General features: G+C 57.3%; 1 protein-coding gene across 1 annotated transcript; it reads right to left on the reverse strand.

The window, feature by feature from the left end:
• Nucleotides 1–285: 285 nt before the first annotated feature.
• On the reverse strand, nt 286–16,187 carry PYGB (glycogen phosphorylase B). Its single transcript, XM_084514773.1, has 20 exons — nt 15,795–16,187; nt 13,887–13,988; nt 12,197–12,275; nt 11,123–11,226; nt 9,932–10,063; nt 7,510–7,621; nt 6,813–6,895; nt 5,791–5,934; nt 5,367–5,459; nt 5,099–5,245; nt 4,820–4,983; nt 4,332–4,446; nt 3,502–3,603; nt 3,241–3,388; nt 2,829–2,887; nt 2,373–2,514; nt 1,864–2,071; nt 1,611–1,745; nt 1,458–1,524; nt 286–1,245 (listed from the first exon to the last, which is right to left on the reverse strand). The coding sequence occupies exons 1-20, from the start codon at nt 16,035–16,037 to the stop codon at nt 1,093–1,095; spliced, it is 2,532 nt and encodes an 843-aa protein (XP_084370899.1). The 5' UTR covers nt 16,038–16,187; the 3' UTR covers nt 286–1,092.
• Between the last annotated feature and the right edge of the window lie 295 nt (nt 16,188–16,482).

Here is a 16,482-nt window from a genome sequence, read left to right on the forward strand (position 1 = left end):
AGAGCCCCCCATGTGCCATTTCCAGGCTAAATCCAAGCCTGTAACCCCCCTCCCAGTGCATGTAGCCACTGTGCAGGGAACTGGTGCTGGCCTGGTGCAGCCTCTGGCCCCATCTCCCTCCTGCCCCCCTGGGTGCTGGCCAAAGAGCCCATCCTGCAGGGGCGTGCCGTCCCCGTGACAGTGCCAGCACCCGGCATGGTGCTGGCTGCAGGGGACCCTGTCTGGAACTGTAGTGACACAGCTGGAGCCCCAAGCAGCAGGCAGTCACACCAGAGTCAAACCAAGGCGTGTTCAGGTTGCTTTAATGAGTGGGTGTCACACAGGAGTAGTGGTGCACTACAGGGCACTACGGGTGTTAAACTGACCCCAGCCCCACGAGGGACACGTGGAGCAGTGCGGGACACAGGAGCTGGCATAGACCCAGCTGGCTGTGGCAAGCAGAACCTGTTCCACACAGATACAGATGCTCAAAAATAATAATAATGATAAAAAAAATATCCCTGGAGTGGTTCAGCTACTGGGTTTTTAATTAATGGGTGGGGAGGAGGCTACAGCAAGCTCTGTGATCCCGGCTGCTGATCCCTCCTGGTGGATCACAGCGTACGGAAGCGGCACCTGCACTGGAGGCAGCCCATCTAACGCCCAGTCCCTTCTCCAGGCCTCCTGGTGTTAGGGGGAGGCTGGGAGGGCAGGCAGCAGCCTCTCCTTCCCCTTGCTGCTGGGCTGGCACAGCCCCTGGAGGAGACACAAGACACTCGGGGTTGTCTACACCCCGTTGTGGGGCAGGGAGGCCAGGCCGCATGCAGGGGGAGGGCAGGAGCGAGCTGGAGATCCCTTGTTAAGCGTGGAGCGGTTGCGGAAGACTGATCCGTGGCTGTCTCACTACAAGCACGTGCAGGCTGGGGACGTGGGGGCAAACACGGGGTCCTTTCGCCTCTCCCCCAGCTCCCAGTCCTCGGGCAAGGCTCCTCCTCAGAGCACCGTTCTACCCCCGAGGGAAAGGCCTCGCTCCTGCAGAGCCGGCGGTGAAATGCGGGTGAGGGCTGCGGGGCCGGGCACCCTCCCCTCCTTTTCCTCCCCTCTGTGCTTGCGTCAGTCCCGGGGGATGTTGGGTGGGGGGATTTTTGTGGAGGAGGGCTCCACCCCCCAGATCTCCTGGGCGTACTCGGTGATGGTCCTGTCGCTGGAGAACTTGCCCGAGCAGGCGATGTTCCTGATGACTTTCTTCGTCCACTCCCGGGGGTCCTGGGAAGAGGGGAGGTGAGGGCAGCGGTCACGTAGGGCACCAGCTATATGCATGGCTTTAAATACGGTGCTGTGGGGCTGCTGAAGCCTCAAAACCCACCTCACCCTGCCCCGTGCCCCACAAACGCTGTGGGGTGTGAGAAGGGTTCCCCAGGGGCATGCTCAGCCCAGTGGCCCCCACTTCTCCCGCTGGGGCTGTGGGCAGCTCTTACCATGAACAGCTGGTCCACTTGGCCTTGGCATTTAATGTAGGCTTCGTAGTCAGCAAACACTTTAAACCTGAAAGCCAGAGGGCAGAGTAAGGCTGGGGATTGCCTGCTGCAGGGTCCCAGGCGGGGCAGGTGGTCATCGTCCCCAGGCCTCACCTGTCGTGGTGCATGAGCATGTTGACAACGTCCCTGAAGCACCCGGGGTCCCGCGGGGAGAAAAACCCACTGCTGATCTGGTCGATGGCCTGCCGCAGCTCCGGTAGGCGCTCATAGTACTCCAGCGCGTTGTACCTGCACGAGGAGTAGGCACAGAAGGGCTGTAGGGGCTGGGGCCATCCCCTGGGGCCCAGCACCCCAAGAACTGGGATGTGTTTAGGGCAGGGAGGGCAGCACGCCCCCCAGCACCGACCCTTTGCGATCCAGGGCCTCCACGTCCTCCACCCGCATGCCGAAGATGAAGAGGTTTTCTTCGCCTGCCTCCTCGGCCATCTCCACGTTGGCTCCGTCCATGGTGCCGATGGTGAGGGCCCCGTTCAGCATGAACTTCATGTTGCCGGTGCCCGAGGCCTCCGTGCCAGCTGTGGAGATCTGCTGGGAGAGATCCGCTGCTGGGATCACTGCCGGGTGCAAGAGAGGTGGGAGTTAGCCCTCGGCTGGCTGCAGGATAGCAGAACAACTCTGGGAGCTGCTCGTGGCCTGCTGCCCCTTCCAGCTCAGCCCAAAGGCCAGAGCCAGGCACAAACAAAGGCCCAGCTCTGCCAGGAGCCCCTGCAGCTGCTGCTGCTCCTGCCCCAGGCTGGCTCCCTGCCCCATGTAAAGCCCCACAACCCACAGGCCCTTCCTAAGGGTGCCCAGGTGACCTGCTGCAACAGTCTTCTGTCAAACCAGCTTCTGGGCTCAGCTGGGACACAGACGTACCCTTCTCCGCCAGGGACACGCGGTAGTTCTCCAGGAAGATGACCTTGAGCTTGTCCCCCACGTAGGGATCGTTGTTGATGACCTCACCGATGGACGTGATGAGCTTGATGATCATCTTGGCCATGTGGTAGCCAGGGGCTGCCTGAAGAAGAGCAGCCCAGAGAGGGTGAGGGCTCTTAAGGAAGGCAGAGCACAGAGGTGCCAGTTCACGTCCTCACTGTGAGGAGAATCTGGGCCTCATATGGGTCTGCTCTTCACATGGATCAGCCAAAACCCAACTGGGAGAAGCCCTAAGCCCCAGGAGGGCCTTATCAGCCCAACTAGTCCATGACAGAGCCCACCGGCACAGACCCCCGCTGGCTAACCCGCAGCAAACCCAGCAAAGCCCCCAGAAGGGACCAGCACCTTCCCCACATCCCAATACCACCCATGCACCGAAGCTGGGAAGCACTTTACCTTTCCTCCGATCATAATCGTCCTAGGCACAAAGGATTTGGACGGGTCGCTCCTGATGCCTGGAAGAGCAAGGCATAAACTACTGAAGCAAAGATGGGCCGCGAGCCCAGCACACCTGCACAACCCCTAAAGCCCAACCAGACATCTGCCAAAGCTGTGCTGGGCAAAACTGGGCTGCAAAGTACTTGGAAAGCTTCTCCAGACAGCCACGAATCAGAGCTGCAACGACCTGCCTCCCCTTGGGAAGGGGCAGGGGGACGAAGCAGACACTTGGGAGCAGGACACACTCCTGACATTGCCAGGCTCAGGAGTCCTTGGCCACCAGCCGGTGTGCATTTACACGGGGATGCTGGCAGCAAGGGGCTGGCAAGGGGCACCCCGGGACTACCAGCCCCTGCCAGGCAGCACTTACGGTTATAGAGGGTGATTGCATGCAGGCAGTTCAGCAGCTGCCGCTTGTACTCGTGGATTCGCTTGACCTGAACATCAAACATGGATGAAGGGTTGATCTTGACCTTGTACTGCTCCTCCAGGTAGGCTGAGAACTTCAGCTTGTTCTCCTGGCGAGAAAATCTGATGAGCAGCAGGCCTTGTGCCAGCAGCGAGGGCTGGCTGCTGGGATGTTCCCCGCTGCCTTCACCCTTCTTCCCCCTCCGCCTCCAGCGCTCCTTACCTGCTTGACTTTTGCCACATCCCTGATAAACATCTCGTTATCGATGAAATCCAGGAGCTTCTTCAGCTGGCTCAGGTCTGTGACAAAGCCTTCCCCGATTTTCTAAGGGAAGGAATCAAAAGCGGAATGTTTCACCTGTGGGACATCTCCCCCCATCCACAAGTGCATTTCCCCCACAGAGATGCCACAGCCCTGCTGGGAAGAGGAAGAAGAGACACTCTGGACAGAAGGGGCAGAGTTCCTCATGGCAAATTGACTTTTCTGTATCAGGCAGCTCAAAGGTACAGGGAAAAAGGGGAATTGCAAAAATGTAAACCAGTCCCTTTCTCTCAAAGAGCTTCAGAGGAAGGGTGTGTGCACGGGTACCAGGGCCTCCTGGCAGCTGGAGAAACTGATGGGCAGGACACGAAAAGTAACTGCACAAAGCCTTTCAGCCATTACATACCCCAGTGCGAAGCAAAACCAAACAAACCTCAAGGGCCTGCTAAACAAAGGAGACAAAATTGGGGGCTCTGAGGGAGCTCCTTTGTGGCCATGAAGCTTGAATGCTTTTGCAGACACCCCATTTCTACACACCGCGGTGCTGCCTGACAAATTGTCTGCAGCCACTGAGAGGGAAAGGAGCCAGACCCAAATTTCTGCAACTCCTTGGCCAGCTCTTCCCCAGAGACTTTAAAGCTCAGCCGACCTCACACCTACACGTGCAACAGGCATGCTCCTAGCGGGTTGTCCTCACTCACACCTGCCAGACCTTTCCCTCAGGCTCTCTTCAGGATTTGTGAAGTGCCCAGAAGCAAACAGCAGGGATCACAGCTCAGCCCCTCGCTCACCTCGGCGATGACATCGGCCAGTCCCGGGTTGCACAGCAGAAGCCAGCGCCGTGGCGTGATCCCGTTTGTCTTGTTCTGGAATTTCTCCGGCTCCAGCTCGTAGAAATCCTTGAACCTGGCACATCAGGGAGTAGGGGGCACACTGAGCCACTCTGCCACCACCCAGAGCTTCTGCTGGGCCCCCAAAATGTGCTCCTGACTCAGGGCAACCTCTGCTGATCTCGTTGCACTGCCGTGAACTCTGCACTGCCTCTCAAACCCCTTCCTCAGCTATAATGCCTAGGATTTCACCAGCTCTGAAGGGAGGTGAGTTAGACCCCATACACTCTCAAATAAAGTAGTTTCTCCAGCCCTCCAACCCAGCAGCACAACCGAAGCAGGCCTTGATGCCTGTTTGCCCCAGCCAGACCCCCGGGTTCGCAGGCGAAGCTGAGTGAGCAGAGAGGAGAGGGGAGGTTGGTGCACGCCGTGGGTGCCCCCCAACTCACACTGAGTGCTTCACAATGTCGGAGTGGATGCGGGCCACGCCGTTGACAGCGTGAGAGCCAATCACACAGAGGTGTGCCATGTTGATGCGCTTGCAGTCTCCTTCTTCGATCACCGACATCCTCCGGAGACGGTCAACGTCCCCTGGGTAGAGAGCTGCCACGCGCTGCGGGCGGGCAGGAAGAGGGGCATCAGCAACCCAGTGTAGGGCCTGGCAACACCCCCATCCTAAAAGACAGCTGGGGCGAGACCCACAGCCCGCGAGCAGCCCAGTCCCTTACATCCAGGTGCATTTGGTTGAGGGCGTAGATGATCTCCAGGTGACGGGGCAGCAGCTTTTCGAACATGGAGACCGGCCAGCGCTCCAGGGCTTCGGGCAGCACGGTGTGGTTGGTGTACGCACAGGTCCGTTTCGTGATCTCCCAGGCCTGCACGCAGACAGTGGATTAACACACACATGCCCGGGCCAGGAGGGGGAAGAAAACCTTATTTAAGGGCAGGACAGCAACTCTTGCCCCTGCGAGATATGCGCCTCCCAGATCTGCTCACCTTGTCCCAGTCTACCTTCTCCACGTCCACCAGGATCCGCATGAGCTCTGGGATGGACAGGGCAGGGTGGGTGTCGTTTAGCTGAATGGCCACCTGCAACACAGACTCGCCGGGCTCAGAGGTGGCAGTGACAGGGCTCTGACTGTGTCCCCAAGGGGTCAGGGTTGGGGGAAGACTCGAGTCTCTTCTTATGGCTCACAGCACCACACATCCCAGAAACAGAGCGCCCAGGAACGGAGCTCCACAACCTTCAACAGATTTGCTCCAAAATGCATTTATTTCCCTGGAAAACGAGCTCCGAGATCACTTCTGTGTTCCAACCCAAACTGCCAGGGGCTTTGTATACAGCAAAGCATCCTGCTCTCCCACACCACGGGCAGGCCTGGCTGAAATACCCCCGGGCAATCTCTGCCCACAAACTCACCTTGTCTGGGAACGTTTCAAAGCTTGTCCTCACAGGGTCTCGACAGCCGAATTTGGAGGACTTAAAGCGGCGGATGATGTCTTGGAGGGTTGCAGCCACCACGAAATACTCCTGTTTCAGCCGCAGCTCCTTGCCTTCGAAGAACTGCATGAGGGGGGACACGCAGATGTCAGTGCTGAAGTTGGCAGCCCAGCCCCTGGAGATGCTCCTGTCCAATCTGATGGGCTTCCCAACAGCTCGTACATGCTCTGCACTTTGTCAGGCCAAACCTAGACGTTACTCATCCTGCCTCTCAGGCAGCCAGCCATGCTACAGCTCCAGCCGTGCTACAGCCTGCTGTTCTCAGCTGCCTCCAGAGGGCAACAGAACCTGACACATCGCTGCTGCTCCCACAGACCAAGCACAGCTCCCTCCCTCGCCGCAAGGCCCTCTGCAGGGTTTTTAGAGCAAGGATTTTGGACTCCCTGCAATAGCCAGGAGCCGGTGTCATTTATAGACACACCAGCTGCCTCCCGTGCACACCACGCATCACGCTGCTCTGTTTTAAAGCACCAAGAGAAATGAGTGGGTGGGGTAAAGCCCAGGAGATGAGCTTTTCCAGCACAGACACTAGTCCATGACTGGGTGCACAACGACTGCATGACCTGGGATAATTCCTGTGTGAGAGATCCCTTGAACTGGGGCTGGAAACGAGTGCCCCCTCATAGATGCCTCTAAAATAAGGACTTACTTTTGCAAACAGCAAACCACGTAAGTTGGCGACTGCCTTGAGCATGAAGGCAGACAGCAACTGTGTGATATAGGCCAGGCCCCAGCTGCCAGCAGTCAGCAGGGACACTCTGGGGCCAGCAGAGCTGCATCTGTTCATTGAGAATTGCAGAGCCAACACATTGTGTTAAAAACCCTCAAACCAGAACAACAACCATCAGGTGGCCGTGACCTTCCACTGCCTGCAAACAAGGCAATAAAACTACATGAAGGATGAACCCAAGCAGCCGGAAAGAGAAGCAAGAGTCACTCACGTTGTCATTCGGGTACAGGACTCTGGATATGTTTTCTGCCAGGTTTCTGTCCAGCACTGCCTCGATGTAGTCACCCACATTGACTGCAGTGAGAGAGAAATACACACAGCACTGCCACAGCTGCAGATCAAGAACTGAGAACCCCAGTTCTGTGTCCTTGATCCTTCCAAGTATGGAAGAATGAATTCAATCAGTCTTGTCCAAACCATTTCCCCTTCTGTACAGCCTAGCAACTGTTAGTTGCCCAGTACGTGTCCCTCAGCACTACAGTTAGAGCCTGAAAAATGCACTAGGGGTCATACAAGGACTCAAACAAAACCAGCAGTAAGGAAGGAAAATGCTGCCATTTTCCTTCAGCACTCAAGGATGCTGCTGCACAGAACTGGCTCTCCATGGCACCTGGGTGCTTGCAGAACACACTGGCACATGGTTTATCACCTGGGGAATGCACAGGGCAGGATCTGAGAGCGAGCCAAGCATGAGGGGGGTGAAATGAGGATGGGTGGGTGCACAAGGGTTCTGGAGGTGGTGTGATCCATGAATGTCCATTCAGCACTGTGTTTTTGAGGTAGCCAGGAGGCATGGATAAAGCAGGGCAGATGCAGAGTGCTGTGCCAGGTGCAACACAGAGGAATAACGATGTCCCAGCCCCAGAGCCCGCTGGCCAGAAGACAGGCAGTGGAGGGCCAGCACTTACACTCCTGGAGGTTGAAGTCATTGGGTGCTTTTGCAGACCACAGCCTCATGGTGTTCACAGTGTTGTTCTTGTATCCTGGCACTGGTGTGTCATACGGCATGGCGAGGACAACCTGCAAAAGGACAGCAAAAACTCCTTCAGAAAGAATCCAGAGGACACAGACAGCTCCTGGCTGTGGTGAAGATCCCACGTGCACTAAAACACAGCTGCTGAGGTTCACAGACCTGCTTGTTGTCACGGGCACTTTCAGCACCCACTAGGAAAGCACTGATAGGAGAGGCAGAGTTGTTTGGAGCTTCACTGGCAAACAGGAGTTTCAAGCTCATCCATGAAACACCAGGCTTGCAAGCAACCCGCTGACCTTCCCAGACCAACCGAGTACCTGTTTACTATTCACCAAAGCCCTGCAAGCACCCTCAGCTGGCCACTGCTCTTCTGTCTGTGCTGGCACAGTGCTGGGGCACCTAGCTGATTCCATCTGGGATAAACTGCACAGCCTGAATCCTGCCCAGAAGCCCTCTGCAGCCTCCCAGCACCAAGCCTGGCCACCAAAGCACCATTCCCATAGTGGTGCATCCAAAAACTCCATTAAATGTATGTTGATGCCACCTGAGTAAAGGCACTGAGATCTCCAGCACCTGAACTGAACGTGCATGAACTTTTGCAGCCTTCAAGTTATGCTTAAGCACCAGGATGCTGCCCAGGTGGCTTAGTGCTACGGAGAACACCACTGGGGCTTCTAGTTGAGCTTACACTGTCCAGGCAAGGCACGGGTGTGCTTCCAAGCTCGTGGGCTCCAGCTCACTGCTGTACCAACATCTCCATGCCTCCAAACCATCTGAGCAGTGAGGCAAGGCACCAAGCTCTGAAACAAAGCCCCTGAGGGCTTATGCCAGCAGAGCTGAGCAGTGCTTGCGGAGAAAAGCCCTGATCCTGCAGCACGGGGCCTGGCCACCTCTGTCAGGAGCAGCTCACAGCCTCCCAAACACATCAGCATGCAGTGCTGTGACAGCCCTGCAGCCACAGGCTTTCCCCAAGCACAGACATGAAGGGCAGCAGAGAACGGATGGAGCTGTGCTTACAGGGCAAGGAAAAGCCAGGCGGATCGGCACGTCGGCCCCAAACAGAACACAAACTCTTTGTGCTGGCGTCAGCAACACCTCCCCTCTGGAGAAAACCAGCAAGAGCTCGGGCTCTCCAAGCTGGTCTTACCAGCTCCGAAGATGGAAGCAGGCAGGCAGAGAGCCTGCCCTGTCCGAGCCACGGGACCGGGGCACACATCCCATTAACTGCACGATGCTATATTTGGAAACTGCATCTTGGGCTTTTTTTTTTAAGCCTTTCCACTCTGTTCCTTCGACAGCACTGGCTGAAAACTCACTTCCCTGTCAGAAGCAGTCCGCTGCACAGCTTGGGATCCCTGAAAACCCCAGACTGATGCCGGGGTTGGAAGAGGAAAGCACGCAGAGGTGAGGGCATTCAGTCCCCAGGTGGATGTCTGCTGGCAGGGTGCCCCTGTGCCGTTCCCAGGTGTGTGGTATTGAGCCCTGCCAACCCGCCTGCAACTTGCTGCCTTCAACAGCTTTGTGGCTGTATGCTCCTCAGACAGACCCTTAACCAAAGTGGGAACAAGGCTAGGCCGTGTCCATAAATCCCCGAGAAATTCCCAGTCCTTTCCTCCTGAGGGCTTGGGGTGGAGAGGCTGAAACTTCTTCAATCCCCTTGATAAATCCACGCTTTTTCAGAGTTTGCCCTCCTCAGCCGTAAAGCTGGAACACCTTCATGCTGCAGCAGCACGTGCCCCTGGCAGGCATGTGCTCCCGGAGCACAGCATTACCCCTGTAATTGCGACATGGCCTCGCCTCGACCCGAGGCAGGGGAATGCAGGAGCTGGAGCAGCGTTTGCTCTCCACGCTGGTGCAGAACGAGGCCTCCAGGCAGACTGGAGACGTGAAACCTCGTCTACCCACCAGGTTGGCCTGGGAAAGAGGCACTTGCTCTGACCACACGAGTCGAATACCCTCTGGATTGCTGCCTGGCTGCCCTGAGAGATGGATCTCCACCCACGGCGGCGGTGCCAGAACCACCTGCAGGATCACTGGGTTTGAGCAAGCCGTGGCCGGGAGCAGCGCAGAACGAGCCAGGGCTGCAATCCTCCCCTGACATAAAGCCCTGCAAGAAGGGATGAGAGGTTTCACCCTGGAAATTGCTACAGATTCAGGCAGCAACTCCTTCTGTAGTTGCAGCTGCGTCTGAACATTGTCCCCCTTCTCCCTGCTGCCAGAGGAGCTGATAAAGATGAAATTGCAAATTAGCAGAGAGCGCTTTGCCAGAGCAGGAGAGAAGCAAAGCCCGACCTCGGCTAGCACGGGGACAGCCTCTCCCCCTCCACGCCACCCTCCCCAAGCCCAGGCCACTGTACCTGAGTGTCGACCCACTTCACGCCCTCAGGAGTGTGCTCCACGCGGCCGTAGAAGTGCACGGGGAGCATGTACTCGGGGCGGGCTTTCTCCCAGGGATTGCCGTAGCGTAGCCAGTCATCGGCCTCCTCCACCTGCAAGGGGCAAATGTGGCTCGTGTCACCAAAGGAAGGCTGAACTCAGCTCCCCAAAGGAGTTTGAAAAGCAAAGCTTTGGTAAGGTGGCTTTAAAAATGGATACACAGAGGTCTCTAGAGGACAGCTGGGCTTTCTGAAACTTGCATGACCAAATCCCAGTTGGTATAAATCCATCTCTATTGCGTTTGCAGAGCTGTACTGGTTTAAGCCATCCACACAAACCACACAGACTCCTGCACCCAGTGCCTCGAGGGCTCTGCATCCACTTTGATGGTGCAGTTTGTTGTTCCCTAGGAGTCCACAGGTGCTGCTCCTGGTCACAACCCACCCCCTGCGATCCAGCTCTTGCTGACTGCTCTGCCCTCTGCCAGAGAGCATTTCTCCTCTCTGCTCCTGACAGCACCAACAGGAGCAAAGTGAATTCAGCAGAGCAATCCATGCTGATGTGCACCACGAACAAGAGGGGCTGAGGCAAAGCCACTTTGTGTCAGCAGGTGATTTTTTTTCTGGGAGGGGACTAGGTCTGAGCCACAAGCCCACATCACCACCCCTGTTCTTTTTCAAGTGGCCTTAAGCCAACTGCAGCGGATGCTTTTCGCCTCTTTTCCACCATTTACAGGGCCTAGCAATACAGCTTCTTTGTGGAGAAGGAGGAAAAACCAACCCTTGCGCCTCTCACCTACCTGACTTGCGGAGAGCTATTTTAAGGGGAAAATAGGGTTCTTTATGCACAGAAGCAATACAAGTCTCCTAACAGAAATAATTTCCAGACATACATGAGGAATAACCACCGCTTGGGGCAGTTTTTAGTCTACTTTCGCTTACAAACTATTACAATTGTTAATGCTGCAGGGGAGAGTCCCCATTTAAGGCCCTGCTGCCAGTCTCCAAAGGACCCCACATGAGCAGCAGCACCCCAGGTTAAAATACAGAGGTTTTGGGCAGCCCAAGGCCCCACGTGCTGTTTGTGTGGCAAGGTCACACCCACGGGCAGAGCCAGCCATCACAGCACGAAACATAAGGGGATGGGGCGACCCACGTGTGCCAACAACGTACCTGCCAGCCGTCGACAATCTTCTGGTTGAAGATCCCGAACTCGTAGCGGATGCCGTAACCGTAGGCTGCCAGCCCCAGCGTGGCCATGGAGTCCAGGAAGCAAGCTGGAAGAGCAGAGCATGATCACACTGCCAGCGACCTCGACCCGGCTCGCTGCAGTGGTGGGGTGCTGTGCACGGGGCTGAGGGGCTGCCACGACCAGTGCTGCTTGGGAACGTTTGCTGCTTAGGAATCTGCATGCAGAAGGGGCAGGAGGGGACAGCCTGCACCAGGACCCCACAAAGTTGTTGCTGAGAAGGGCAGGACCCTCATAGGAGTGAGGCCCTTAGCGTCAGGTCAGTGCCAGGGGAGACTGGGGAGCAATGGTGCTGTCACCAGGAGCGCCTGCAGCCTTGTGTGATGAAGGTGCAGGTGCAGCAACCTTCAGATGTGGACACAGCAGAGACCAGTGGCCATCAGGGGCAGCAGCAGCTCAAGCCAGGTGTGACAGAAATGCACCTAAATGCGGCGTTGCTGCAGCGAGAGCTCTTCTGGACCTGCCTGAGAAACCCATGCCTGGCTCGATGCCTGCCACGTAAAGCAGGGCTTCTGATCCTGACTCACCAGCTGCTTTACTACGAGCTCTGTCAAAGCAAAGCTTTCTGACCATCAGTCCAGGGCAGCTCTGGTAAAGCTCAGCCCTGGCACCTCCTCTGTCAGGCAGCTCTTGTCTCCAGCAGTCCTTTTGTGACGGGCAGATCAAAATAGCAGCCAACAATTCGCCTACGTGAGGGCTGCTTGACAGCCCTCAGGAAAAAAAAACAACACAGAAGCTTTTACAGGGAGGTGAGAAGAAAGGCTTCAGGCAGCCTCTTACAGCCACAGCCCAGTTTGCTGTGCTCCTGTCAAGCACCAAGGCATCTCCTGGATGCTGGCTGTGCGTAGTTGAGGTCCTGCTGTGGCAGGCAGCCCCAGGTGCAGGTGACACAAAGCAGAGAGCCCTCAGGAGGCTGAGATGAAGGTGTGATGTGCTCCCAAGGAAGGCAAACTCCATGCCCTCGGAGCGAGGACAGGGCTCCCCTCTCCTCATGTTACCTGCCAGGCGGCCCAGGCCTCCGTTCCCCAGCCCGGCATCCTCTTCGATTTCCTCCAGCTCCTCCAAGTCCAGACCCAGCTGTTGGGGAAACAGCCACAGGAGAACATGTCAGCACCCACATCCCAGTCCTCTGAGGAGGAGAGCACACACAAATCCCACACCGACCCGGCTGCACCTCACACAAACCACACGGGGCTCTCCACACAGCCCTTCCCTCACCCCCAAAAACACCTCACCGGCTTCTGGCCCTCGGGGGCAGCCTGACGAAGTGGAGAACAATCCCTCCCCAAACACTGCTTTCCCACGAAGCGGGTTTCCTTAGAGACACCCAACCAAACACTCGCCTCCTGGCAGCCCCTCCAGCCCCAAGGCCCTCCCACCGAGGAGGAGGAGGAGGAGGAGGAGGAGGCCCGGTGCCTGGAGGAAGGTCACAGCCACTTCTGCAGCCTGCGGCCGTGGTTTCCGCCGTTCCGCCCCATGCCCTCCCACATCCTGAGCACCCCGCTGCCAAGCTGCCTGGCCGGGCCCCACGGGTGGAAGTGGCTGTCTCGTCTTCTGCAGCCCTTGGGGTTTTTTTCTCCTCTAATCCAAGGGCTGGCAGCCTCTCCAGGGGTTGTGCCCGGTTCAAGGAGAAGCCTGCCAGCAGCAAGGACGCTTGGAGAGCCAGGGAGATGCTACAGCTCCTTCCCAGACTGCTCTCTCAGAGATTCAGCTCTCTCCGTGGCGTGACAGGGGGCACTAATACCAAGGCAGGCTCTCTCCGTGACAAAGCCACTCTGGATATGAGGCTTCGCAAAGGGACTCGAGGATCCTGCCTGAATAAAACCAGCCTGTGCTCCGAGGTGTGATGGCTCAGACAGAAATTCTCTGGAAAGCCCTTCCCATCCCTTGGCAGGGAACGTGCTGGCCATGGCCAGGGTGTTTGGTCAGCAAGCTTAGCACCTCGTTTGGAAGGACAGTGAGTGACAGAGCCCAACTTCTGCTAGAAATTGTAACGTGGGTCAGTCTGAGGGGTAGGGAAATAAAGCTTTTGGGTGAGGAAGCCCCCACACTCCTGTTCTGTCAAAAAGGTCACTGTCCTGCTGCAGATGGCAGCAAGCCTAAGTAAACACGGCCTGGCATCTGTGATCGACTTGGTGGTACTCAGCAGTGGCTGTGTTTTTTCCAGTTCAAACCCATCCAGTGACATTATAAAAATCAAGCCATTTCCCCACCCCCCCTTCCTGGCGATTTACTGTCGTCTGTCAACGCTGCTGTAGGGCTTTCTATCTACGTGCATGCAAGTATGAACTGTGGTTTGGTGGTTTTGCGCTTGCCTTTTTGGCCCAGCCTCCCTCGGCAGGCTACATGACCCGTGATGAGCCACCACCTCTCCTACTGGTGGGAAATCATTTGCCCCTTGGGATCCCCCAGTCTCCGGGGACTCTTGGAGCTGCTTTCTGGATGCAGAGCCCAGCCACTACAGGAAAGGAGTGGTCTGAGGAATCTGTAGCCCAGCTCTTGAGGCACCCCGAGGTGCCACCACTGCCTCCTCTGGGGGTGGCAGGACTCAAACAGAGAGAGAAAACCTTCATTTGGCAAAGCAAAACATCCTCGGGAGGAGGCCTTGAGAAATACAGGTACCCAGCCCTCCACATGGAAAAGTCTGGCCAGATCTTCAGGGTGGACCCCCGTGCCCCAGGACTTCACCTGGTAAATGGCTTCATCGCAGGCGTTCTGCAAGCCCAGGTTCACCATCGTGTTCTGCAGGGTGCGGCCCATGTAGAACTCCAGGGACAGGTAATAAATACGCTGGGGAGGCAAAGCAAGACACAGCACATTTCACTCCCGGCTCATCACTTGCTGCGCCCAAAGGATTGCTCCGAAGTCGCTTAAAATTAAGATCAGCCCCAACTGTTTTCCAGAGCAGGGGACAGCCTCCCAAAGCGGCTCTTGGCGCCCGCTCCTGAACAACATGCACCACAGTTTGTTTGTCAGAAGGAGCCTTGCACGGGATGCTAGCCAACTCCCCGCTGCACATCTCCCTGCCAACAGCCTTCTATAGAAAAATCCCGTTGCCTGTTAAGAGTGTTTCCCTAATTAACTGCAGGCAGGAATTATCTAGGATGCTGAATTGTATCTTTACGTGCAGCCAAGCTCGGCCGAGGTGATGGCTGCGCCGGGCTCTTAAAAGTTTTCTCATGCTCCGCTGAAGCCGATCCAGAGGCTGCAGCAAGCAGGCAGCCCCCCGCCCCTCGCATACTTGGCCCGGCTTCAGGCCAGCCCCCTTCCTGCCAGTGATTTTCCAGCTCTCCTCTCGCGCTTTTTGAGCTGGGAGAAGATAAGCCGGCCAGGTCACCCCCGGGAGGGAAGGGAGAGGGCACTTGGGCGTGCAAGCTCAACCTTTCCCAGCCTGTTTTTGGCGCTGAGAGTGTTTCTCATCGCTTTTCTGTCCTGGCTGGGGCACTGTCTCTGTGCTGGAGAGCTCTGCAAGACAGGATCAGCCCTGCGTGCTGGATTTTAGGCCATCTCTGAGCAAGACGGTGACAAATCAGATGCTCCCGGTGTTGACAGCTTTAGACACGTTTCAAAGCCACCTGAGGCTGTCGGGGGCTGAAACAACCTGTGTTCACCCTTCCTCGTGTCCTCCCCACACTGACATGCACGTTTCGCTCTGCTGAAGGAATAAACTGTCCCAGGGGTGGCAGAGCTCCTGGCACAGCAGCACATGAAGGACGGGTCTGCGGTGACCTCCCGAGTTTCGGAGGAACCACTGCCCGTGTGGTGAATGCTAATGAAAGCCTGCTCCTAGGATGCGCAGCGGGGAAGCGGGCTACGCACGCTTTTGCCCTTACTCAGATTTTTCCATCACTACAGATATTTTTATATGTAAACAGGCGTTTTAACAGAGCAATAGCCTGGCTGTAAACCACGCTTCCCTTTGAATCCCTTTCCTTAGTAGCCGGGATCTTTACAGGCCAGTTTTGGGGCACTAAGCAGCAGGATTACCTGCCCTGGGAGTTTCAAAGGGACCCTTTTGCCCTCCTCATCTGCTCCTTGGTACTCAACAGAACAAGTAAAAACATCACACGGTGGCATGAACACTCTGCTCGCTCCAGCCTCCCCCAGGGACGTGCTTCTAGCGAAAATCTAAGCGCAAGGGACGGGGAGCAACCCCTCTCCAGCCTCCTTTACCCTCGATGGGAGTCACGCAGCCCCTTGGCGGTGCAATAACACGAACCACGGCACGTTTGGGTGAGCAAGGATAACAGGGAGGGCTCCACACACAGGGGTAACTCCTAGAGCACGTAAGCTGGGCGCAGCTCGGTGTGTCGGGGCGATATCCATAACCCCGAGAAAGGAGCTGGCTCGGTGCCACCAGCGGGCAGGGCAGGGCTGTGCCTCCCCAGGCACACACCTGCCCCCAGGGATTTTCGGTTCAGCACTGGGGCTCCCTAATTCATAAGGGTGAGGGCTGAAGGACACGCAGCCTGCAGAGACAGCGGAGCAGGCACCCAGCCAGCGAGCCGTGCCCATGCCCACGGTGGGACCACACTCACAGGGCTGCAAGCAGGGATTTGGGGCCAGCAGGGGCTCGGGGCAGGGCAGGGGGCTCACCTTGGGGTCCCGCTCGTAGTAGTGCTGCTGGGTGCGGATCCAGCGCCCCACCAGGTGGTCGCGCACCGTGTGAGCCAGGGCGAAGAAGTAGTCGCGGGGGGTGGCGACGTTGCGGTCCTTCACCAGGGTGAAGTGCAGGTGCCTGTTGAAGCTCTTGCGCACCTCCGCCACGTCGCCCAGCCCCGCGATGCCCCGCACGCTGATCTGCTTGCGCTTCTCCCCGTCGCTCAGCGGCGCCGCCATCGCGGCAGCTCCGCCGGGATCCGTCCCTTTCTTTCCTTTTTTTTTTTTTTTTTCTTTCCCCCTTTTTTTTTTCCTCTTCCCGTTCCTGCCTCTGCAGCAGCCGCAGCGCCTGCGCCTCCTCTGCCCGCCGCGGCGAGGCGGAGCCCGGCCGGGCCGGCCCCTGCTGAGGGGAGGCCCCCGCACCGCCCCCGGGGTGGGCTGAGGGGATGAGGGCGGCGTGAGGCGATGGGGATGCACTCGGGGCATGGTGGGACAGCACATGGAGGGTGGGACGGGGCATGGATGGCTTCAGGGGACAGGGGAGGCGAGAAGGGATGGGGATGGCATGGAGCACAGCGATGGCCTGAGGGGATGGGAACTTTGCCTGAGGCTGTAGCGAGGTGGGGTTGGCCTGTTCTCCCACCTGCCTGGTGACAGGACGAGGGGGAATAGGCTGAAGGTGTGC

The sequence above is a fragment of the Aythya ferina genome (genome assembly GCF_964211825.1).
Source record: "Aythya ferina genome assembly, chromosome: 3".
Taxonomy (NCBI): Eukaryota; Metazoa; Chordata; class Aves; order Anseriformes; family Anatidae; genus Aythya; species Aythya ferina.